The 21392-nt window shown below is 36.1% G+C and overlaps 1 protein-coding gene across 1 annotated transcript in view; it reads right to left on the reverse strand.

The window, feature by feature from the left end:
• The window catches only part of LOC145295885 (TATA box-binding protein-like 1), an 80655-nt gene extending 59843 nt beyond the window's left edge, over window positions 1-20812 (reverse strand). The window contains exon 1 of the mRNA XM_080141637.1: window positions 20268-20812. Coding sequence (XP_079997763.1) covers window positions 20268-20522 — 255 coding nt within the window. The 5' untranslated portion in view covers window positions 20523-20812. The remainder of the gene's footprint in view (window positions 1-20267) is intronic.
• Window positions 20813-21392: the final 580 nt, after the last annotated feature.

Raw genomic sequence — 21392 nt, forward strand, 5'->3', positions numbered from 1 at the left:
AGGGTATAATTGGTTGCAAAGTTCTTGGCAAAGAGTTTGGCTTTGATGCTGAAAGATTACCTCAGATTTATTGATGATGGTTGGGATTGAGCACATGCTTCTGTTCAGGATCCTGTTTGCTATTTGCCAAAACTGGTGGTAACCAAGCCGTTGCTCAGCTACTTTGGATTTAATGAACTAGGCATACAACTCTCTCGTATTCTTTATGACTCTTTTACAGTGATTGCTGGCAGTCCTAGAATCGGCTTTAGTCTCAGTACAACCTCCTGTTTTTCCTTTGATCCCTTTCCATAAAGGCAATACTATCTTTTAAAAAATTTCTTCTCTGTATAATATGTGTCTTTACTCCCCTCTTCTGATGAGAAGCGTTTGGCTTCGAAATGCCATGACCTGAAGCGGTTTCCCTATCCCGAAATATTGTAGTCCCTTTTGAACTGATAGCATAATATAATTTAATTGTAATTTTTTTATCCTTTTGTTATTTAACTTATTCTATAAAATTAGTTGGTATTTTTAAATGTATTTATATTGTATTTTTAACCACATTTCCAAACTGCCATTCTTTTCTGAATTGATTTTAACTGGCGAGTCTATTCCCCATGTCATACAATAAAATGATAATGATATTTTTTAAGATGGACTTGCATTAAAAAAAAAAAAAAAAATTTAAATCTATTTAAAATTTTCACCATCCCTTAATCTGCCTTTAAAATAGATATTGCTAAAACAATTTATTTTATTCCATTTCTATATTCCGTGCTATCTACCCTCTTGAAACTCTATTTTCCCAGATTTTTCTCGCATGTCATCTTGTTTATAATATATTCGTAATAGTTAGCAATATATGTATAGACACAATAGAAAAATTGAAAATATACATCTCTTTTCTAGCATTGGTAAATGAGTTTGTATGTTTTAAATTATTAATACAGAAATCGAAAATTATTATACTGTTTCAATTAAATAAAAGAAGGAAGTATCAAAATCAAAGCACACATTTGGCTCTTAAGGCAGATACTTCCTCCCTCCCTCTTACTGCTCCCAAATAAATGCTAATCTTTGCACGTCAATTCATTCCATTCGCTAGACCAACATAGGTCGCTCAAAGAACACCAAGTTAAGTGCATCTATATATCCGTGTTGCGTGGAACCTCTTTATGTAGATCTAGTCCCACTATTTCTTTTGGTTTCTTTGCTTTATATTCCCTTACATACTCAAGTAATTATTATTAATATCCTATTAATTTATTTTAAAACAAATTAGTTGCTAGAGCAGATTGATTCTCTCACAATCCTTGAAAGATACAATTTCTTGTAAATATAAGAGGGGAATCTATTTCTAATCCTACGCTTATTTATGTAGAATAGAGAAAAACTTTAAAGTAAGATAATCACTATCTTCATTCATGCGGGGGTGCAAAAATACTTAGTGTAGAAACCAAGCGCATGGTTACCCCTCTCAGTGCAATGAACCCGTAGATCTTGTCAGATCATCCATCTAAGAGAAAGAAAACTTATAATAAAACTGGCAGAGGGAAGCCTCCTCAGTCATGGTCGACAACCTTCCTTGAGCTGGTGACTCGAACAAATTCCTGGTTTGCAAACCTAACTTGCTTAAGGAGTAGATAGGCTCTGCCTATCGCTGGCTTTCACACTTCTTTGCCTATTAGCCAGACCAGGGGTACAATAACAGGAAATCATCAGAGCTACCTTATGCTTGGTTTTGTTTTCTGACTAGGACATTAAATGCTGTTCCCCTATTTCCTATTTTAAATTTCATTCTTTCTCTCAGAAACTGAGAAAGTTAGCTTTGCCTGCATGCCACTTGTGTTCACATGACTTATTTGAGCCGGTCTTGTCTGAGAGGTTGAGAGAAACTGATTGACAGTTTGTCTGGCTGCTGTTTCCGACTGACAGTACAGGAGCCCTAATTCTTTGGTAATGCTTAGACTAACTGCTCTGTCATCATTTGTATAATATCAGGATAGTTGTAGTGCCATGCTGTGCATAGAAAGGGATCCTGCTGCTATATCTGGTGGGCTTTCACAAGACCACAACTTCTAGACAAGACTCAGCTAATGGGCTACTATGTCAAAACCAGCCCACTTTGCTCAACACTCTTCCCCTTACCTGACATTGAACAAAAACGAAATAAAATGACTACTAAAACAAAACTCACGATAAAACCAAACTACCACCCAAACAAAAGCAATTCGCCTCCGTCCTTGAGGCTCGCTATCACAAATATCCGTGGGGTTAGAGATAATATAGATGATGTAGAGTCTTACTTTTTAGTAAACTTCCCAGATATCTTAGCATTACGTGAAACAAACTCACACTGTTCAATCCCCTCTAACTAATTTAACATAACAGGATACCCCACTCTTTGCTGTAAGGACTCGGATAAATATATGCACGGGCTTGCCTAGCACCCTCCCTTAAACTAAAGAGAAAAATCCTGAATCGGATGACCAGGCTTTTATGTGCTTTCAACTAACATTTCATAACTGCATTAGTTACTTATATTTTCTCTACCGTTTTTCCTCAAGTCAGGATTGTACCCTAATCCGTCATGTCTCTGATAGTATAGATGCAGCACTCTCCTTAGATAATAACGCCCAAATACATGTGTTTGGTGACTTTAATGTCCACCATAAAAATTGGCTTGGTTTCTCAGGTTGCACAGATTCAGCTGGACACTCCACTAATATAGACCATTCCCTCAGACAGAAAGTAATATTTCCAAATACATGTGTTTGGTGACTTTAATGTCCACCATAAAAATTGGCTTGGTTTCTCAGGTTGCACAGATTCAGCTGGACACTCCACGGAAGACAATTCCACAAGCGTGCAGTTCTAAGAAAGAAGCTTTGTTCATGGAATCTACATTCAGGTTTAGGCACAGATAACGAGCGGGGGGAATTATTGATAATGTTTTCAACTAGACGAGTGTTTCTTGTGAAAGTTTGGCGATGGAGGACCAGAGACTGAAGCTCAGTCGAACACTTTCCATGAAAATAACGATACATCAGAGACAAACTCGCAACATCTCTTCTGTGAGATAGAGGTTGCAAGGAAGAGAAAAGGACATCTCCTACGAGGCTACGAAGTCTATTTTGAACTCTATCAAGGCAGGACAAGTCCTTTCTAGCAGCTCCTGCCCAGATGTGGCAACAGTATTCCATCCTTGGACGTATCTGGCTCTTAGATAGAGAATTGCATCAGGAGTGAGATATCTACTGGATTGATAGAAGGATTCCACCATTTTTCCAGCAGCCTTGGCAACAGATTTGATGTACGTGTTCCATTTAAGATCAGGAGAAAAGGTCAAGCCCAGAAGCTTGTCAAAACTTGAGGCTTCCTCAAGACGAGAGCTATTCATTTCAACTGATGCCAGATGAGGATCAGAACGTTGATGATGTAAAGAGAGAAGCTTGGTTTTAGATGCATTAAAAGTAACCAGCCACTCCTTTCCCCATTGTACCACGTGCTCAAGATCAGAGGAAAGAGCGCCATCAGCATAAATGTCTACGAATGATGTAAGGATGTGATTTGGAAGATCATTAATGTAGATCAGGAAAAGAGTTGGGCCCAGGAACTTATCTTATGAACCTGTCAGAAAATGATTTAATAATTGAAAAGATATTTCCAGCTATACCATAGCTAGAGATCTTGTGAAGTAAACCTTTATGCCATACCCTATCAAAGGCCTTAGATATGTCAAGAGCAATTGACCTAGAAAGGTTGCCTCCGTCGAGAGATCTGCTAATCCTATGAGATATAACTGTAAGCACATCTGCTGTAGATCTAGCAGAATGGAAACCATATTGTGTGTCACTAAGAAGGTTATTTTTGCTGAGACGTTTGATTACTTCTCTATTTAACGCAGATTCCAGCAACTTACTCATGACGCACAGGAGACTTATTGGCCTGTACTGAGAGGGGGATGAGCGATCACCTGAATTCTTAAATACAGGGCATACTGATGAGATTTTCCAAGGTGATGGGAAGCAATTCTCCTTAAGACAACATTTAAACAATTTCATAAGTATGGGCACTAGTTCTGGTTGAAGTGTTTTGAGTACTATAATTGGAATACCGTCAGGGCCGGTTGCTTGGAATCAAGGTTTTTGATTAGCTTGGTAACATCACGTACAGATATATGCATATCACATAGCGTGTTTTCTGATACAGGAGGAAATATTGGGGGTTGGCGGTCTTGGTCGCAAAGAGTAGAATTAGCTGCAAAGTTCTTGGCAAAAAGTTTGGCTTTGTCTGATGCTGACGAGATTAACTCAGGTCCATTGATGATAGTTGGGATAGAGCACACGCTTCTATTCAGGATTCTGTTTGCTATTTGTCAAAACTGGTGGAAACCAAGCCGCTGCTCAGCTACTTTGGACTTGACGGACTGAGCATACAACTCTCTTGCATTTTCTATTACTTTCTTACAATGGTTGCTGGCAGTCCTAAAAGCAGCTTTTGTTTCTATACATCTATTGCATTGGAAGCAGTGGAAAAAGTGATTTCTGTGCGTAATGGTAGCAGCACATTCTGGAGAGAACCATGGCTGGCTGTTAGGTTTTTGCTGGAACTTTTTCGAGGGTATGAAACGGTCTATACCTTAATTAACCATTCCGTCAGGTCTGATACTATAGAGGACACATCCTTTTTAAACATGGAATGCAGAAGTAGATCAGATATAAATGTACGGAAGCTATCCCAGTCAGCCATAGTGTATCGATATACTGTATGATGGAGAGGTACATCTGAGGACTTATTATATTTCATTTTTATCTTAATTGATACAACAGAGTGGTCGGAAGATCCAAGAGGAGACAGAACAGAAACTGAACATAGTTCAGGGCAAGTTGTGAGAAAAAGGTCTAGTAGACTTGCATACTGGCCGTCATTGTCGGCCACACGGGTGGGTTCGTGAACAATCTGAGTGAGGTCATAAGCAATGGAGAAATCATGACAGAACCTTCCCTCATCATCGGTTTTGTTTGAGTAAGTTAACCATTCCACCTTGTGAACATTGAAGTCTCCACATACGTGAATGTTAGCTTAAGGATGAGCAGATAGGACTTGGTTGATTTTCTCAGATATGCTTTTAAAGATAGTAACTCCGCTGTTGTGGGGGGGGCGATAGAGAGTAAATATAAATGCAGTACTGTGAGCTAGTGCAACCCGGAAACACATATAGGGTAAGTTAGGATCTTCTCTAGAGATGTCCCTACCACATGGAAAGCCATCTTTAATATAGACACATACTCCATGCCCATGGCGATCTTGGGGGTCAGATTTAGAAGTTAGAGTACCCTTTAATTACGAACTGATCTATGGAAATAGCCTGTCCAATGTCAGTTTTACTTAAAAATAAAAGGTCAGGTTTAGTCTCCTGTAATTGGAAGGTTAGAACGTAGACCCCTGATGTTGGAGAAGGAGACATGGTAGTGGGATTCTGCATTGGAAGTTGGAGATGGGGCTACTAATGAAAATTAAATCGTACGTTATAACTGGACGTATACTAAATATAATTAGATCCATCTTAGGCAATAGAAGCATATGGGTTTTCATTGCCAGGTGTACATCCAAGCAGCATAACATTAATGCGGAAGTGCCTCAGGGGTTGTTCCTTGGACCATTATTATTCCTGATATTTATAAACGACCGGCCTGATAATATTGTGTCCGAGATGGGCATATTTGCTGATGATACAATGCTCTATAACATGCACGAGGGAAGAACAGATGTACATAAATCTAAGACAATGACAAAATCATTAGAAAATGACCTTCAGACTATTATGGAATGGATGGTAACATTTAATGCTAGTAAAACTAAGTTGCTCTCCTTTAACAATTACAAGACGCCTCTCCAATTGCCTATATCGATGGCAAATAACACGCTACCTGAAAATTCTACCTTCACAATCCTCAACCTAATATTTGCAGGCAATATAAACTGGAACAAATACATAGATGACATTGCAAAGAAGGTGGGTTCCCTCTATCAAGCTAGAAGATTATTCACACCTGAGAGTATCATGTACGTCTACAAGGCCACCATTCGCCCATGCATGGAGTATTGTTACCACATCTGGGCTGGTGCCTCTACCATTAGTCTCTCCCTCTTGGATAGGGTCCAAAAAAGAGTTGTCAATCAAATCGAACCCCCTATCAACTAAGCTCCAGCCCTGTCCCATCGCCACAATGTTGCATCTCTGTGCTAGTTTTACAAATATTTTAATGGAATGTGTTCTGATGAACTTGTTGCACTTGTACCCCCCCCCTCTCGCCATACATACCCCGACAAACCAGCTTAGCAATAAGATCTCACCTCTTTACTGTTGAGGTCCCTAGATGCCAGAAAACTTTCTATTCTAATAATTTCTCCCCTCAAACAGCTATACTTTGGAATTCCCTTCTTGCTACCTGCTTCTCTGGTCGTACTGATATGCAGAAGTTAAAATGTAACATAAACCGACATCTTGTTAATCTTTCTTTGACATGATCCCAAATAGTAGCCTTTTACGTCCACGGGTGATATGCCTTGTTAAGGGCAGATGTGAGTAAAATTAAATAAATAAAGCTGTTAGAGTGTATATGTGACTATATTTATCATACAAGTGAATGTAAAACATAAAAAATGATATACATGAAAAGTATTTATAAAATGCTGAATAGATGTGGGAGGCTGGTATATGGATCTGCAGAATAGATTTTCACATAGGAGTAAGTAGTCGGAATCGGAGATGTTAAAGGAGTCCCAGCCGGTATCTTAGGAATTCTAGGAGTCGGAGTCAGACTTTTACCATCCGACTCCGCAACCCTGCTTATGGGAACGGTGGGAGCACAGAATAGGTAGAGATAAAAATAGGAACCACTTCCTCTAAAGATGGTGAGATAGTGATAGTGTCACTCCTTGGAAATAATGCAAGATTTAAATGTAACACCTAAACGTGTATATAATGTCATTATATAAGATAGTGGTTAATAGGTTAGACTTATTAAATCTGTGACGTGTTGTTGCAAACCTACGGTATTTTGGTCTAGAGGGGAACTGCAATCAAATTATTATACATTAGATAGGATAGGATGTTTCAGCAAATTAAAATATTGAAACTTGCAAATTCTGTCATAAATGAAATCTTTAACCAACATCATAATCACCTCCCCACCACAAAAAGGAAATTGCATATGATTTAGCTAGGAATTGGTTAACTGGTTTGAAAAATCCAAAGAACAGTTTTTTAGAACAGGGTAGATTGTTCTTAATCATCTTTATTTCAAAACTTGTAAATATAACTAAAATGAGAACAGTAGTCCAAACAATCCAAGTAATCAATCCAAAAACAAAATGAATAAAAATAAAGGAAAAGCTTCACAATCTATTAAAATTGTTCAACAAACCTTTTTTTTTTTAACTCACCTTCACCCCCAAACAAGGCATATCGCCACCTGGACCTAAGGGGCCATGCCTAATAAAGATTAACAAGATGTTGGTTTACATTACATTTGAATTTCTGCATATTAGTACAGTCAAGGAAGCAGGTAGCAGGAAGAGAATTCCAAAGTCTAGCGTTTCGAGGGAAGAAGCTGTTCAAGTAGAAAGCTTTCTGGCATTGAGGGACCTCAATAGTGAAGGGGTGTGATTTTGTTAAGCGGATTTGTTGAAGATATGCACATCAAGGAGGCACAAATGCAACAAGTTCATCAAAGCACATACCATTAAAATACTTGTAAAACAGGCACAGAGATACAACATTGCGGTGATGGGACAGGGGTTGGAGCCTTGTTGACAAATTGGAACTTATTAGATTGGAGACACTTTTTTGGACTCTATCCAAGAAAGAGAGACTAGTGGTAGATGCACCAGCCCAGATGTAGCAATACTCCATGCATAGATGAATGATGGCCTTGTAGAGGTACAGGATACTCTCAGGTGCGAGTAGTTTTCTAGCAGAATAGAGGGAGCCCACCTTCCTCCGCAATGTCCTCAATGTATTTGTACCAGTTCATATTTCCCATGAATGTTAAGCTGAGCAGTTTAAAGGAAGAATTCTCAGGTAAGGAGTTATTCATCATGGATATCAGTGATTGGGAAGACTTCTTGCAATTGTTAAAGAGCAGCATTAAATGTTAACTTCCATTTATGTCCCTATTCAACTACTATCCAGAGGTCATTTTTGAAGGATTCAGACATTGTCTTAAATTCGCATACATCCGTTCTTCCCTCATGCATGTTATAGAGCGTTGTATCATCAGCAAATATCTGCATCTTAGACACAACACTATATTTAATGAATATCAGGAATAATAGTGGTCTAAGGATCGAGCCTGGGGCAACCTCGCATTAATGTTATGCCATCAATGACAACCTGGATGATCCTATTGTCTAAGAAGGATCTAATTATATTTAGTATTCGTCTAGTTATACTGTATGACTTAATTTTCATTAGCAGCTCTTTATGCCAGACTTTGTCAAAGGCCTTGGATATATCGAGGGTTATTATCTATCTAATCTATTAAAATAGTTGTTATCAGTCTTGAATTAATAAACATGTGTGCAAGTTTTATTGATTCATTTTTCTTAAAATCCATTAACGATGATCCCAGTGTAGCAAATCATTAATATAAATGCAGATGGAGCAAGGAATGGAAACCATACTCATCAATTATAACAAACCAAAACAGTACCAATGGCATTGCACACTCTCAAGTCATTGTTTTTATTATCAATAAGCTTCTGAAGAGAAAACAATATTTGTTTTCTTAAACTGATTTGCAATCACAATCGATGACATAGATTAGATACTACAAGGTGAAAACAGGTAAATTGTGAAATTCTGTTTAATTTACAAATGGGTATATCTAATTTATTTGGGGGGTTATTTTGATAAAATTTGATGTAAACAAAATTTAAACTTTCCTCTCCTTTTTAAATGTACAATTCTTTCTCTTGTATGATTAATAGTTTGCTTTTTGGTTTTTTCCAGGTTAGTTCATGTTAGAACACTATTTTCAGTGATGAGCAATTTATTAGTTACATGAAAAAAAAAAAATGCTGTGATTTAACTTTCATGCATGCTATATTTTGTGTCTAAGCATATAAAAAAAATTTTTAAATGAAGAAACTGAAATTTTAAATGTTTTTTTAAGTAAATTCTTATTTTAGTCACATCAATTAGATTGAATTGTTGAATTACGATGAAAAACATCCTCAACATTAAAAATATGGCTCAACTTCACAACATCCATCGCTATATCAAACAAATGACTCAATTTGAAATGCTAGATCAACAATCCAAAACTGTCATTACATTAGCTGTATAGATGCATTTAGTGGTGAATTGAGCAACCTCAGATATGTTCAAATACAACTGCATCACAGCATGGTTGCAACCGAGTGGCCATCCATTCTCAAGGAAATATGCAAAATATCCATAAAGGCACACCCAGTCATTGTGAAATTCTGTATCCAAGAAAGAATTATAAAAAATTAGCAGAGAGACCCGACGTTATCCAGGATTGAATAATGATCAACAAATGTTCCACACTTCCAATACTTTCGGTGAAATCACCCATTTTTCAATCTGAGTGATTGATTGTCTGCTCTAGTCGGGGACTCACCACAGTCGGCATGTGAAGCTTATTCCTGGTGCACCACAGTGCACCAGGAATAAGCTTCACATGCCGCTCCGCAGTGATTTAGTCCACAATATATTGTAGTATACATTGCACTGTAGAGAACTTGTTGATTTTATAAGATTAAAATTATATAATGGCTTGAATTAAAAGTATCATGGTTCAGTTGTTCTCTAAACAGAAACATTCATTTCAAACGAACTCCTGCCTTATCAGACTCTTGATTTTCTATGCCAGGTCCTCCTGTTTATGCAGTGATAAAACTTCTCAAATGCACTTGTGATGTTAGGCTGTATAAAGGTGTTAATTTTGGTCCAAATCTGACTATTCCTACTTTAATCGGATTTTTTCAATTGCCGATACTTATCAAAGGCAGTCCAATACAAAACATATCTAAGAACACTTCCAGACACATAAAATACATTTGTGTGAAATTTCAAAAAAATAAAAAAATTGATCCAATTGTTTCTGAGTCCAAACTGAAACACAGACAAAGTGGCTTTTATATCTAAGTAGGGATGAAAGGCAAAAGTGATTGGGATGTCAGTATTCATAAAATTGTCGGAAGGTTTCATTGTTCCCCAGAATGTTATGATGGTTTCTCTAAGATGGAAAGATGGAGTTCTGAATAAAAGAGCATTCTACTTGAAAATGATAAAATTGCAGAGAGCAAAATAATTATAGTATGGCACTGATGAAAGCATTTCAAGCACTTCTACAGTAAACACAAGGTGAATCGTGTTCACCATACTTGTACACAAGTCATGCAGGAAAATGATTTCATCTATTGCAACTTTCATGGAATTGTCAGCAACTTCATAGAAAAGCTAAATGACATGAAGAGCTGAACCCAAAAAAATATAAAAATCAATTTACAGATAAAGATTGTTTTGTTTTTTTGTTTTTTCAAGAAACTTTAGATTTTGCTCCTCGTTAATGGAAGAAAGCAAACAAAAATACTCCGGATATTTTTAATAAAATAATGTCCTTTTCTCTTCTCTGCAACCTCTTTCCCACAGGAGAGACGTTGCGAGCCTGTCTCTGCTTTATCATTATTTTCATGGCAAGTGCTCGTCTGAGCTTCAATCTATGGTTCCCCCTCGCCAAACTTTCACGAAAAGCACTCGTCTACAGATCATCCACTCTCAATAATTTCCCCTGCTCTTTATCTGTGCCTAAACCTAACCGTAGATTCCATGAACAAAGCTTCTTTCTTAGAACTGCACACCGATGGAACTCTCTTCCGTTTGCCTGCTTTCCAGCTGACTACAATTTGATTGTCTTCAAGTCTAACGTAAACAAGTTCTTGATGAGCCGTCCTCCTAAGTAATCCAATTTACAAAATTTCTACTAGTTATGTTTACTACGCTATAATCCCATTGACTAATGTATACCCATTAACCCTTATCCTCGAGTGGCCTCCAGGCCTTGATAAGTGGTGATTTCTATGTAAAAAAAAAAAAAAAATTTGAATAAAAAACACACAAATTTCTTGATGATTTTGAAAACAAGAACATCATAGAAGACATCCTTTAATTTCAGTCTTTTTTAAAAAGGCACAGGAAGGTTAATCTATTCTTATATACAGAATGTTAGACTGCCATTAGACATATGTTAACTCTCTAAAATGTAACCCCTTCTCACTGTAGTAGTGATAAGGAATATCAGAGTTATGCTGTCAGAAGTTAAATTGCTGGTAGGACTACCTCAAGCCAGATTGCAACCAAGAAGTGTGATCCAGCAACCAGCAGCTTCAAATACGGATGCAGGTAATCTATGACAATCGTTCACCCAACAGGAGTATACTTGCAGCTGGGGGCTGCTAGAGAATTTACTACTCCTAAAATACTTTATACATTCTTCTATACTCCTCTCAAAACAATTCCGGTGTACTGCCTGCAGAAACTAACATGCTCGCTGCCGCATTGATGAGAGTGAAAAAAAATCAGTAAACTGGAACAATCATGAAATATATAAAGGATTTTTTTTTTCTTTTGCCCATTAGAACGTCAAAACTTTGATGCAGGGAGAAAGTCAAGTGTTCACAACATACACTCTCTTCAAGCACAACAACATAGCCCGTCTCTCAGAATTTGATATGAGCTGTAACAAAATCAAAGTCCCTCAACAGGACGCATCATATAACCTTTACCGCAGTCGTTCAACAAATAGCTCATGGAGATGCGTTCACTCAGTGATTGCGCCAATGCACCGCTCCTCAACTGAGATCCAATCTTTCAAGTTGATACATCCCAGGAGAATGTTTTTTTTTTTTTATGCCATAAAACATCAATAAAAAAAAAACATTCTCCTGGGCTGTATCAACTTGAACGGTTCGGTTCTCAATGTCAGTGTCATCATTCAAATCATTAACACTGATCATCACGATAAGGAGTCTTTCTACAGCAACTTGCAGGATGCTGTTGATCGCAAACCTTTGAGTGATCTAATTATTGTCGCCGACATCAGCAACAGTCATGCAATATGCTAATGGTGAAAGACTTGTCAACTTTGGTGCAGTAAACCAAATGAGTGTAACCAGAAATTATTAGCATCCGTGGTGACACCATCTTACTTGGTATTTGAATGATGGTGTTACAGCTAACTAAACTACCACTTTCTTGTTAAATTCTGCTGGTCATTGAGATTCCTTGATTTTCTAGACAAAGAAACAAATTAAAAGCAACAAACTTCACACAGAACTCTGTACAGACCTTTAATATTAAAACTGTAACATGCTGTTAATTCTAACATGACTGAGCATTTCTGTATTACGTTGCTTGGACAACCTTTAACTATTCATTTTCCCTTAGTTTACATAAAAAAAAAAACCTGACAGACATCTCTTTCCACTATCAAAAGCTTTCTCCAAATTCAAATAAAAAAAAAAACAAAACAAAGCAAGATACAAGCTTTTTCTTTTTTTCGTCTTTAAAAAATATCTTTAGTTTCTATATTTTTCATTTTTTTTTTTGGAAGGTGTACTTACATCTACAAACAGAAAAAAAATGAAATAAAATCATTAATACAAGTGGGAAAAGAAATGTCCATAGTTGGCAAATAGTTTTCCAATGATGGAAAGAGATGCAACAATCTTGTGATTATTCTTTCTGGCAATTCTTGAAAAGTGGGACATTTTAGAGGGTAAATCACATGACAAAAAAGAAAAAAGTCTGAGTGCACACATTTTTGCTTTAATTTGTTTTTTTAATATGAGTAACCGTTTATCACAGCCCAAAAGCCTCTAAAGGATAACAGTTAAGGAGTGTACAGTAGTTACTGAGACAACAGTGGTGGAAATAAGTATAAATGGGTTCTTCGGGGGGGGGGGGTGAATAAGAACTTGTTTACATTGGACTTGAAGACAATCAAGTCAGTTGGAAAGTAGGCCAGTGGAACAGAGTTCCATAAGCGCTAACCATATCTACCCAATGTTGGCCAGGATTATTTTCACTTTTGTTTCATGATTTTTTTTTAAAAACAGTATTTTTCAGCAAAATAGTTTTGAAGGGATTACAAAAGTTAATTTTCAGTCATTATTATTTTGTATCAAATAGTTATAAAACTAATTTCTTCTAAGAAAGGTTTTAATTTTTATAAAAAATATTGGATAAAATAACTTCCTAAACATTCAATACATGTGGATTTCCTAAGGATTTTAAAAGCACAAATGGATTTCTATTCAACAGTTTAAATGCTTCCAAATTATGAAAAATCACAAAGTAATTCAATCTTTTATTATTTTGTTTTTCAAATATTAAACTAGCTGACTTGCTTATGAAAGAACAACATGCATTTCGTTGAATTTAATTTTGCAGATAAATTTTTTTTTAATTAAAAAATCAGGTGTAAGACAACACATACACAGGGGGAGGAGGAGGTAATCTCATAATTTTAATAATATCAAGACGATAATTGTGTGGCATTCTTTCTGACCAACAATATGGATTTAGGCGAGCCATTCTACTGCAAATAGTTCCAACGTCATCTCTGACCACATATACCATGCACTGGATAAGGCAGGGGAAGCTAGAGAAAAGGCAAAGCCTTTGACAAGGTCTGGCACAAAGGGCTTTTTTGTGAAAATTAAATTGTGGTATTTCTGGACAAATACAGAATCAGATCCATCTTAGATAAGAGAAAAATCCAAGTTCACCTTGATAGTCGTACATCTAAACATAATATTAATAAACGACCTCTATGATGAAATTGTGTCCAAGATGAGCATATTCACTGATAATAAACTACAATAAACAGGAGGGGAAAACAAGTATGTATATATATATATATATATATATATATATATATACCCAAGGAAATGCAAAAAATCCTAAAACAATAACCTTCAGTCGGTAGTGGAATGGGTGCATAAATGGATGGTAACATTTAATATTACTAAGATTAATTTTTTTTTCATCAGCAATTACATGAAACCTCCACAACCACCGATTACCATAACAAATAACACTCTACCTGGGAGCTCATCTTTTAAATTCCTTGGCTTAACATTCACAGGCAATGTGAATTGAAACATTGAGAACATTGCCAAAGTTGCTGCAAACAAGGTGGGCTCCCTCTACCGTGCTAGAAAATTACTCACATCAGAAAGTACTCTATATCTTTACAAAGCCACAATTCGCCAAAGCATTGTTGCCACATCTGGCCTGGTACATCTATCACTAGTCTCTCGTTCTTAAACAGGGTCCAAAAAAAAAAAAAAAAAAAAAAAAAAAAAAAAATCAATTTTATTAGGCCCCTACATTCTCCTGTTGGCCCTTACCTTTCATTATGCTTTTTGTTTGGGGTGAAAAAGAATGATATATAAAAAAAAAAAAAGAAAAAAGTTTTTACGATTTTATAAGAATTCTCAGAGTATAAATTTAATTTGGACACTGAAAGCTAATGAACACTGCTAGTGCTACCCTTCTTTGATGTGTGTGTGTGTGTGTGTGTGGTGGGGGGGTGTAAATTTCATATTTTCTTACAAATAAAAAAGAAAAAAAAAAAACGTCTAATTTTTTTTGTATTTCGTTTATTTCTTGTAAATTTAACGAGTTTGTTTCACATTGTTTTTCAGTTTTCTCTAACTGAAACTATTTTATGACTCATAAAATTATGATTCATTTCAAAAGGAACCCCGAACCTCTTAAACATGAAGAAGTTTAATAAGAGTCTTATTTTTTGTTTTGCTTTGGATTCACTAATTCTAATTGTACTATAGAGACCGTTGAAATAGTTCATCAAAATGTTGGTCATGAACGATTTTTAATCTAAAATAGTATGCTGTTCTGCTGTAAAATTCTAGGGATGTTGTAGTATAGACAGAAAAACGAAAAAGTAGTGGGAAAAAAAATGTATAACAAATGTTACCAAAGCCAAAATAAATCACTCTTCTATCTACCCTTTTTTTTTTATACATGGGGGTCACCATTTATCAAGGCCCAGAGGCCACTCGAGGATAAGGGTTAATGGGTAAACATTAGTTATTGTGATTTTAGTGTAGTAAACATTAGTGAGAATTTTGTAACTTGGATTACTTAGGGGGACGGTTCAATAAGAATTTTTTCACATTGGACTTGAAGACAATCAGATTGTAGTCAGCTGGAAAGCAGGTAAACAGAACAGAGTTCCACAGGCGAACAGCTCTAAGAAAGAAGCCCTGTTCATGGAATTTACGTTTAGGTGTCGGCACAGATAAAGAGTGTGGGAAATTGTTGATAGTGGTTCTGGCTAGACGAGTGTTTTTCATGAAAGTCTGGCGAGGGGGGACCAGAGATTGAAGTTCAGATGAGCACTTGCCATGAAAATAACAATAAAGCAGGGAGAGGCTCGCTACGTCTCTTCTGTGGGAAAGGGGTTGCAGGGAAGAGAAAAGGGCATCCCCCACTAAGCTACGAAGTCTATTTTGAACTCTGTCAAGACAGGATAAGCTGCTTCTAGCAGCTCCTGCCCAGATGTTGCAACAGTACTCCATCGTTGGCAGAACCTGGCTTTTAAATAGGTAGAGAATTGCATCAGGAGTGAGTAATCTACGAGAGCGGTAGAAGGATCCCACCATTTTTCCAGCAACTTTGGCAATGGATTTGATATACGTATTCCATTTCAGATCGGGAGTAAAGGTCAAGCCTGTCAGCTTGTCAAAACATGAAGCCTCCCAAAAAGAGAGCCATTCATTTCGATTGATAGCAGCTGGGCAAACAGAGCGTTGATGATTTAAAGATAGAAGCTTGGTTTTAGATGCATTAAAAGTAACTAGCTCCTTTTTTCCCCATTGTACCACATGCAAGATCAGAGGAGAGAGAGTCAGAGAGAACTTGGTCGTTTACGGTCTTCGAAGTGCTACCATAGATGGTAGTGTCCTCAGCATAAATGTCTACAAATGATCTAAGGATGTGGTTTGGAAGATCATTGATGTAGATCAGGAAGAGAGTTGGACCCAGGATGGACCCCTGAGGGATTCCAGCATTAATACTGAGAGCTTCTGATTTATGCCCATCAACCACTACTCTTAAGAACCTATCAGAGAGAAATGATTTAATAGTTGAGAAGACATTTCCAGCTATACCATGACTGGAGATCTTGTGAAGTAGACCTTTATGCCATACCTTATTAAAGGCTTTTGATATGTCAAGAGCAATTGCCCTAGACAGGAAGTCTCAGTCGAGGGATTCGCCAATCCTATGAGATATAACTGTAAGCACGTCTGCTGTAGATCTAGCAGAATGGAAACCATATTGTGTGTCATTAAGAAGGTTATTTTTGCTGAGATGGTTGACTACTACTTTATTTAGCACAGATTCCAGCAGCTTACTCATGTACTGAGAGGGAGATGAGCGATCAGTTCTTAAATACAGGGCATACTGATGAGATTTTCCAAGGTGTACGGAAGCATTTCTTAAGACAAACGCTTAAATAACTTTGTAAGTATGGGCGCTAGTTCTGGTATACATAATTGGAATGCCGTCAAGTTCTTGTGTTTTAACTTATATTAAAGCGTCTATTTACTTTAATACAAGAAAACAATGGCTGACATAAATTAAATGGTCATCTGGAAAATCTTTATCAATCAAAAATCAAACAAAATACTTGTGGAACATAAATTTAACATTTTCTTTTTATTACTCACATGTTGAGTTTACTTTTCCATAATTAGTCTTAAATTATCACACGTTTTAATCTCATTTCTACCTTCTAAATTTGTTAGAACATATTAAAAAAAAATAACCCCCAGCTTCCCCCAAAAAGATGTTTTTTAAACACACCAATGCAAGAAATTTAGTGAATAAGCGAAATTAAAGAGATTATTTGGCGATCATTATAGTACAATTGAACCTAGAGTTTTGAGGGTGTTTATTTTTAAACAACATATACACCAAGTTGGCCTTTGGGTCAAGACCACACTGTAGTATCTGTTCTGATACTACACTTCACCTTTTTCGTCCTCAGTCAATGGAGGAGAAATCCTTCATGACTGCGACAATTTTTATTTTTGTTCCTATCCAGAGTGCTCCTTTTGTGGAGGTAGGTGGATTTTCCCCACATTAAAAACTGACCTTGTGTCTAACTTTCTTTTTGTTTTTCCAATGGAATCCCACTTATCAAGACCTAGAGGCAACTCGAGGAAGAGTGTACAGTGGTCAAAAGGACAATATCATAGTAATCGTTAAAAGTGTTTGGTAAATTGGATTACTTAAGGGGAACAGCTCATCAAGAACTTGTTTACATTGGACTTGAAGATGACCATATTGTAGTCAGCTGGAAAGCAGGCAAACTGAAGAGAGTTCTACAAGTGTGCAGTTCTAAGAAAGAAGCTTTGTTCATAGAATCTACGTTTAGGTTTAGGCACAGATAAAGAGTGGGGGGTGGGGAGATTATTGCTAGTGTTTTCAGTTAGACAAGAGTTTCTCATGAATGTTTGACGAGGGGCATCCCGCACTAAGCTATGAAGTCTATTTTGAACTCTGTCAAGGCAAGATACGCTGTTTCTAGCAGCCCCTGCCTAGATGTGGCAACAATACTCCATCCTTGAACATACCTGGCACTTATATAGGTAGAGAATTGCATCAACAGGTAGGTATCTACTGAATCGATAGAAGAATCCCACAATTTTTCCAGCAACCTTGGCAACGGATTTGATGTACAGTTTCCATTTCAGATCAGGAGTAAGGGTCAAGCTCAGAAGCTTGTCAAAACATGGAACCCCCCTAAGATGAAAGCCATTCAGTTCAATTGATGCCAGATGGGGATCAGAGCATTGATGATAGAAGTTTGGTTTTAGATGCATTAAAATTAATCAGCCACTTCTTTCCCCATTGTACCACATGCTCAAGATCAGAGAGAACTTGGTCATTTATGGCCTTTGATGTGTTGCCATGGATGGTAGTGTTATCAGTATAAATGTGTACGAATGATCTAAGGATGTGATTTGGAAGATGATTGATATAGATCAGGAAGAGAGTTGGACCTTTTTGAAATTTCAGCTGCTTCCCATTTGTGCCCATCAACCACTACTCTTATAAACATATCAGAGAGAAATTATTTGATAATTGAAAAGACATTTCCAGCTATACCATAGCTGGAGATTTTGTGAAGCAGAATTTTATGCAATACTCTATCAAAGGTCTTTGATATGTCAAGAGCAATTGACCTAGAAAGGAAGCCTCGGTCGAGAGATTCGCTAATCATGAGATAGAACCGTAAGCACATCTGCTGTAGATCTAGCAGAACGGAAACGATATTGCATGTAACTAAGGTTATTTTTGCTGAGGTGGTTGACTTCTCTATTTAACAAATTTCAGCAACTTACTCATGATGATGCACAGGAGACTTATTAGTCTGCACTGAGAGGGAGATGACGACCGATTATCTGAATTTTTAAATACCGGGCATACTGATGAGATTTTCAAGAGTGTTGGGAAGCACGTGGGGAGGCAAGTAATTAGAAACATACACCAAATTATAAAATAGATTTTTTTTTTTTTTTTTTTTTACAAAGGAGTCACTACTTATCAAGACCCGGGGCCATTCGAGGATAAAGGTCAAGGAGTGTACGGTAGTCAGTGGGACAATATCGTAGTAATCGTTAGTGGAAATTTGATAAATTGGATTACTTATTCAGAAATGCAATTATGGCGCCAATTAAAAGTAAAGAAAATACGGATATGTCTTACGCACCAGTCACGGAACGAAGATGATATATTCCAAAAATCACATAATTTTATCAAGTAGATTTTTTTTATTTTCAAAAATAAAATTTTACAACTAATTCAGAAAGGCAAAATGGCTCACCTTTCATCAGTGAGAAACAAGATTTAAAAAAAAATTGGGGGGGGGGATAAAATATAGATGAGCTTTGTTGTGGGGATGACTGGGTGAAACGCAACAAGTTACAAAAAAAAAATAAAAATAAATAAAATATCCGTGTGAATAATAATAATAAAAATAATAATAAAAGGAATAGGACATTTATGCACTATTTGACCTGTGCGTGCGCTGAAATAACATTTTGAAAGCCATTCTTAACATGGGAGGGAAAGGTATTTAGTAACTATTCTGTAGATTGACCTAACAACAATAAAAAAAAAAATGAAAAGATATAGGAAAACTTGAGAATACTATTTTAAATATAGCGCGGGTCAAATAGTGCATAAGCGCCCATAAACAAAAATACTTTACAAAAACAAAATACAATGCAACAATGTAAATATACGTGCCTTAGCCTTTTAGCTAAAGCAAAGTCTAGTATCTGTTCTGGAGCTATCCAGTCGGTGATTATGAAGTCCTTCTAGACCGAGACAATTTTTATTTTTGTTTCAAACCAAAGTGACCTTTGGAGGGGAGAAGCTGGATCCCCCCCCCCCATTTTAAAAAACGATTTTGTGTCTAAATCTATTGTGGGGAGGAAAATAAATGGGAACAATGAAAAAATATATATATATTTTTTTTTTTTTCGTTTGCTTTCAAAAACCAGCATCGCATTTTCTGTGGTTTGGTTGCCTTTCTAAAATTTTTTACCCAATTTCGTTCGCCATAATGAAGGGGGGTACTAAACTCGCGTGTTTTATTTTAATATTAAATGCTCAAAAATCATTTTTTTTTTTTTTTTGATTTAATAGTCACAATCATTTTTGTTTTTAAAAAATCATTTGGTTTATTTACATTGCATTTTATTTATATATTTATTTTTTACATTGTTATCTTGTAATTACTAATTTTTGTAAATTATTGCTGTACTTGCAATGAATAGCCAGATGATTTCAGTATTTATGGAGTCCGTCCCGAGTACTAATAAAGAATCCCGAATTTACCCAAGCAAAGCATATACGATTTGAAAGCTATATTTTTTTTTATCTATTTAATTAATTTTTTTTAATCCCAATCCTAGTATTGTTTCGCTTTTTTATATTTAATAGTCAAAAATACAAAAAAAAAATTCAAAAAATTCATTAACACTTTTAAGAAAGAAAAAAAAAACAATATAAATAGACAAAGACAAAGGGGAAATTATTTCGGTGGAAATAAAAACAGAGAAAGAAATAGAAATTAAAAAGGTTCAAACGAGGTTTAATTTCAGGTGATTAAAAAACAATAACAAGAAAGAAAATCCTTTAAACTTACTCCATTCTCCCTCCTATATTCAACATGGAGACCTTCCATTGCAATTTTTTTCAAATTCAAATGACATCTTGTACTGAAACTGCATACGACATTATTTATTATAATATCGATTATAGGATCTTCCTCTCCTTGTGGGGTACAGTCCTGGGTTCCCCCATCTTGGATCACATTAATGTTTTCCTGTGACTGGTTATTATTACAAGAACGGGGAATGTCCATTGGAGAGGCATTTCCAGTTACGGGAGAAGCAGCCATTTAGGACAAGTATAGTAGTCAGGAGACACGCTTGCTGGGATTTTAAAAAAAAGAAAAAAAAAAAAAAAAAAACTATTTCTTGTTTTGAATTACTTATTATTTACCCTATATAGAAAATGTTGAACACCCTTCGATTCGTAATAGAAAAGAGGTTCGCCTCTTTCGTTTTTTCTTTACTTCATACAAGTAATAATTAGTAAAAGAGACACTGGGAGTCATTCAGAGGCGATCACCATAACATCACTTACTCGAACAGGAATTCCGGTTTTCCATTGAAGAGTGATAATAATAAAGGGAGATCACTCTCTCCACCCTCACCGTTCTTCTATAGATAAAAACATTTTCTAAAATTTAATCGCGTCATTTAAAATAATTATTAATTATGTTAAGTAATATGATGAATTAAGTTCGTTTGATTTTCTGTTAAATAGCGTTTTCAATACCTGCACCGTTTGTTTTTTACAAGAAAATCTCCGACATTTAGAAAATGGGTAAAGTTGAGGCGGGGGGAGGTATACTAACTCCATTGTTTATATCGTCGTCTCTATGAATTCTATTGTTCCCCATTAGGGTATGTGTTTTAATTAGCTAATTTATTGGGCGATTTTATTTTAGCGAATAGCAGTAGGATAATCAGTGTTTTTTTTGTTTTTTTTAATAGCGTTTTAAGATGAATATGACCAAGTTTTCTCTATCCCTATTTTCTCGTGCCAAATTTTTTCAAACAATGTCAGTTAATTAGATGTACGGCTCGAGACTGCGCAACCCTTGCTTTAGTATAAACTCCCTGCGCATAAAGGTTTACATAGTGTATCCATTGTCGCTTGAAACTGAAATGAGTTCTTTTTTATATTTCCAAGCTAACTAACT

Source organism: Euprymna scolopes, chromosome 16, assembly GCF_053919585.1.
Source record: "Euprymna scolopes isolate OS-2025 chromosome 16, ASM5391958v1, whole genome shotgun sequence".
NCBI classification, from domain to species: Eukaryota; Metazoa; Mollusca; class Cephalopoda; order Sepiida; family Sepiolidae; genus Euprymna; species Euprymna scolopes.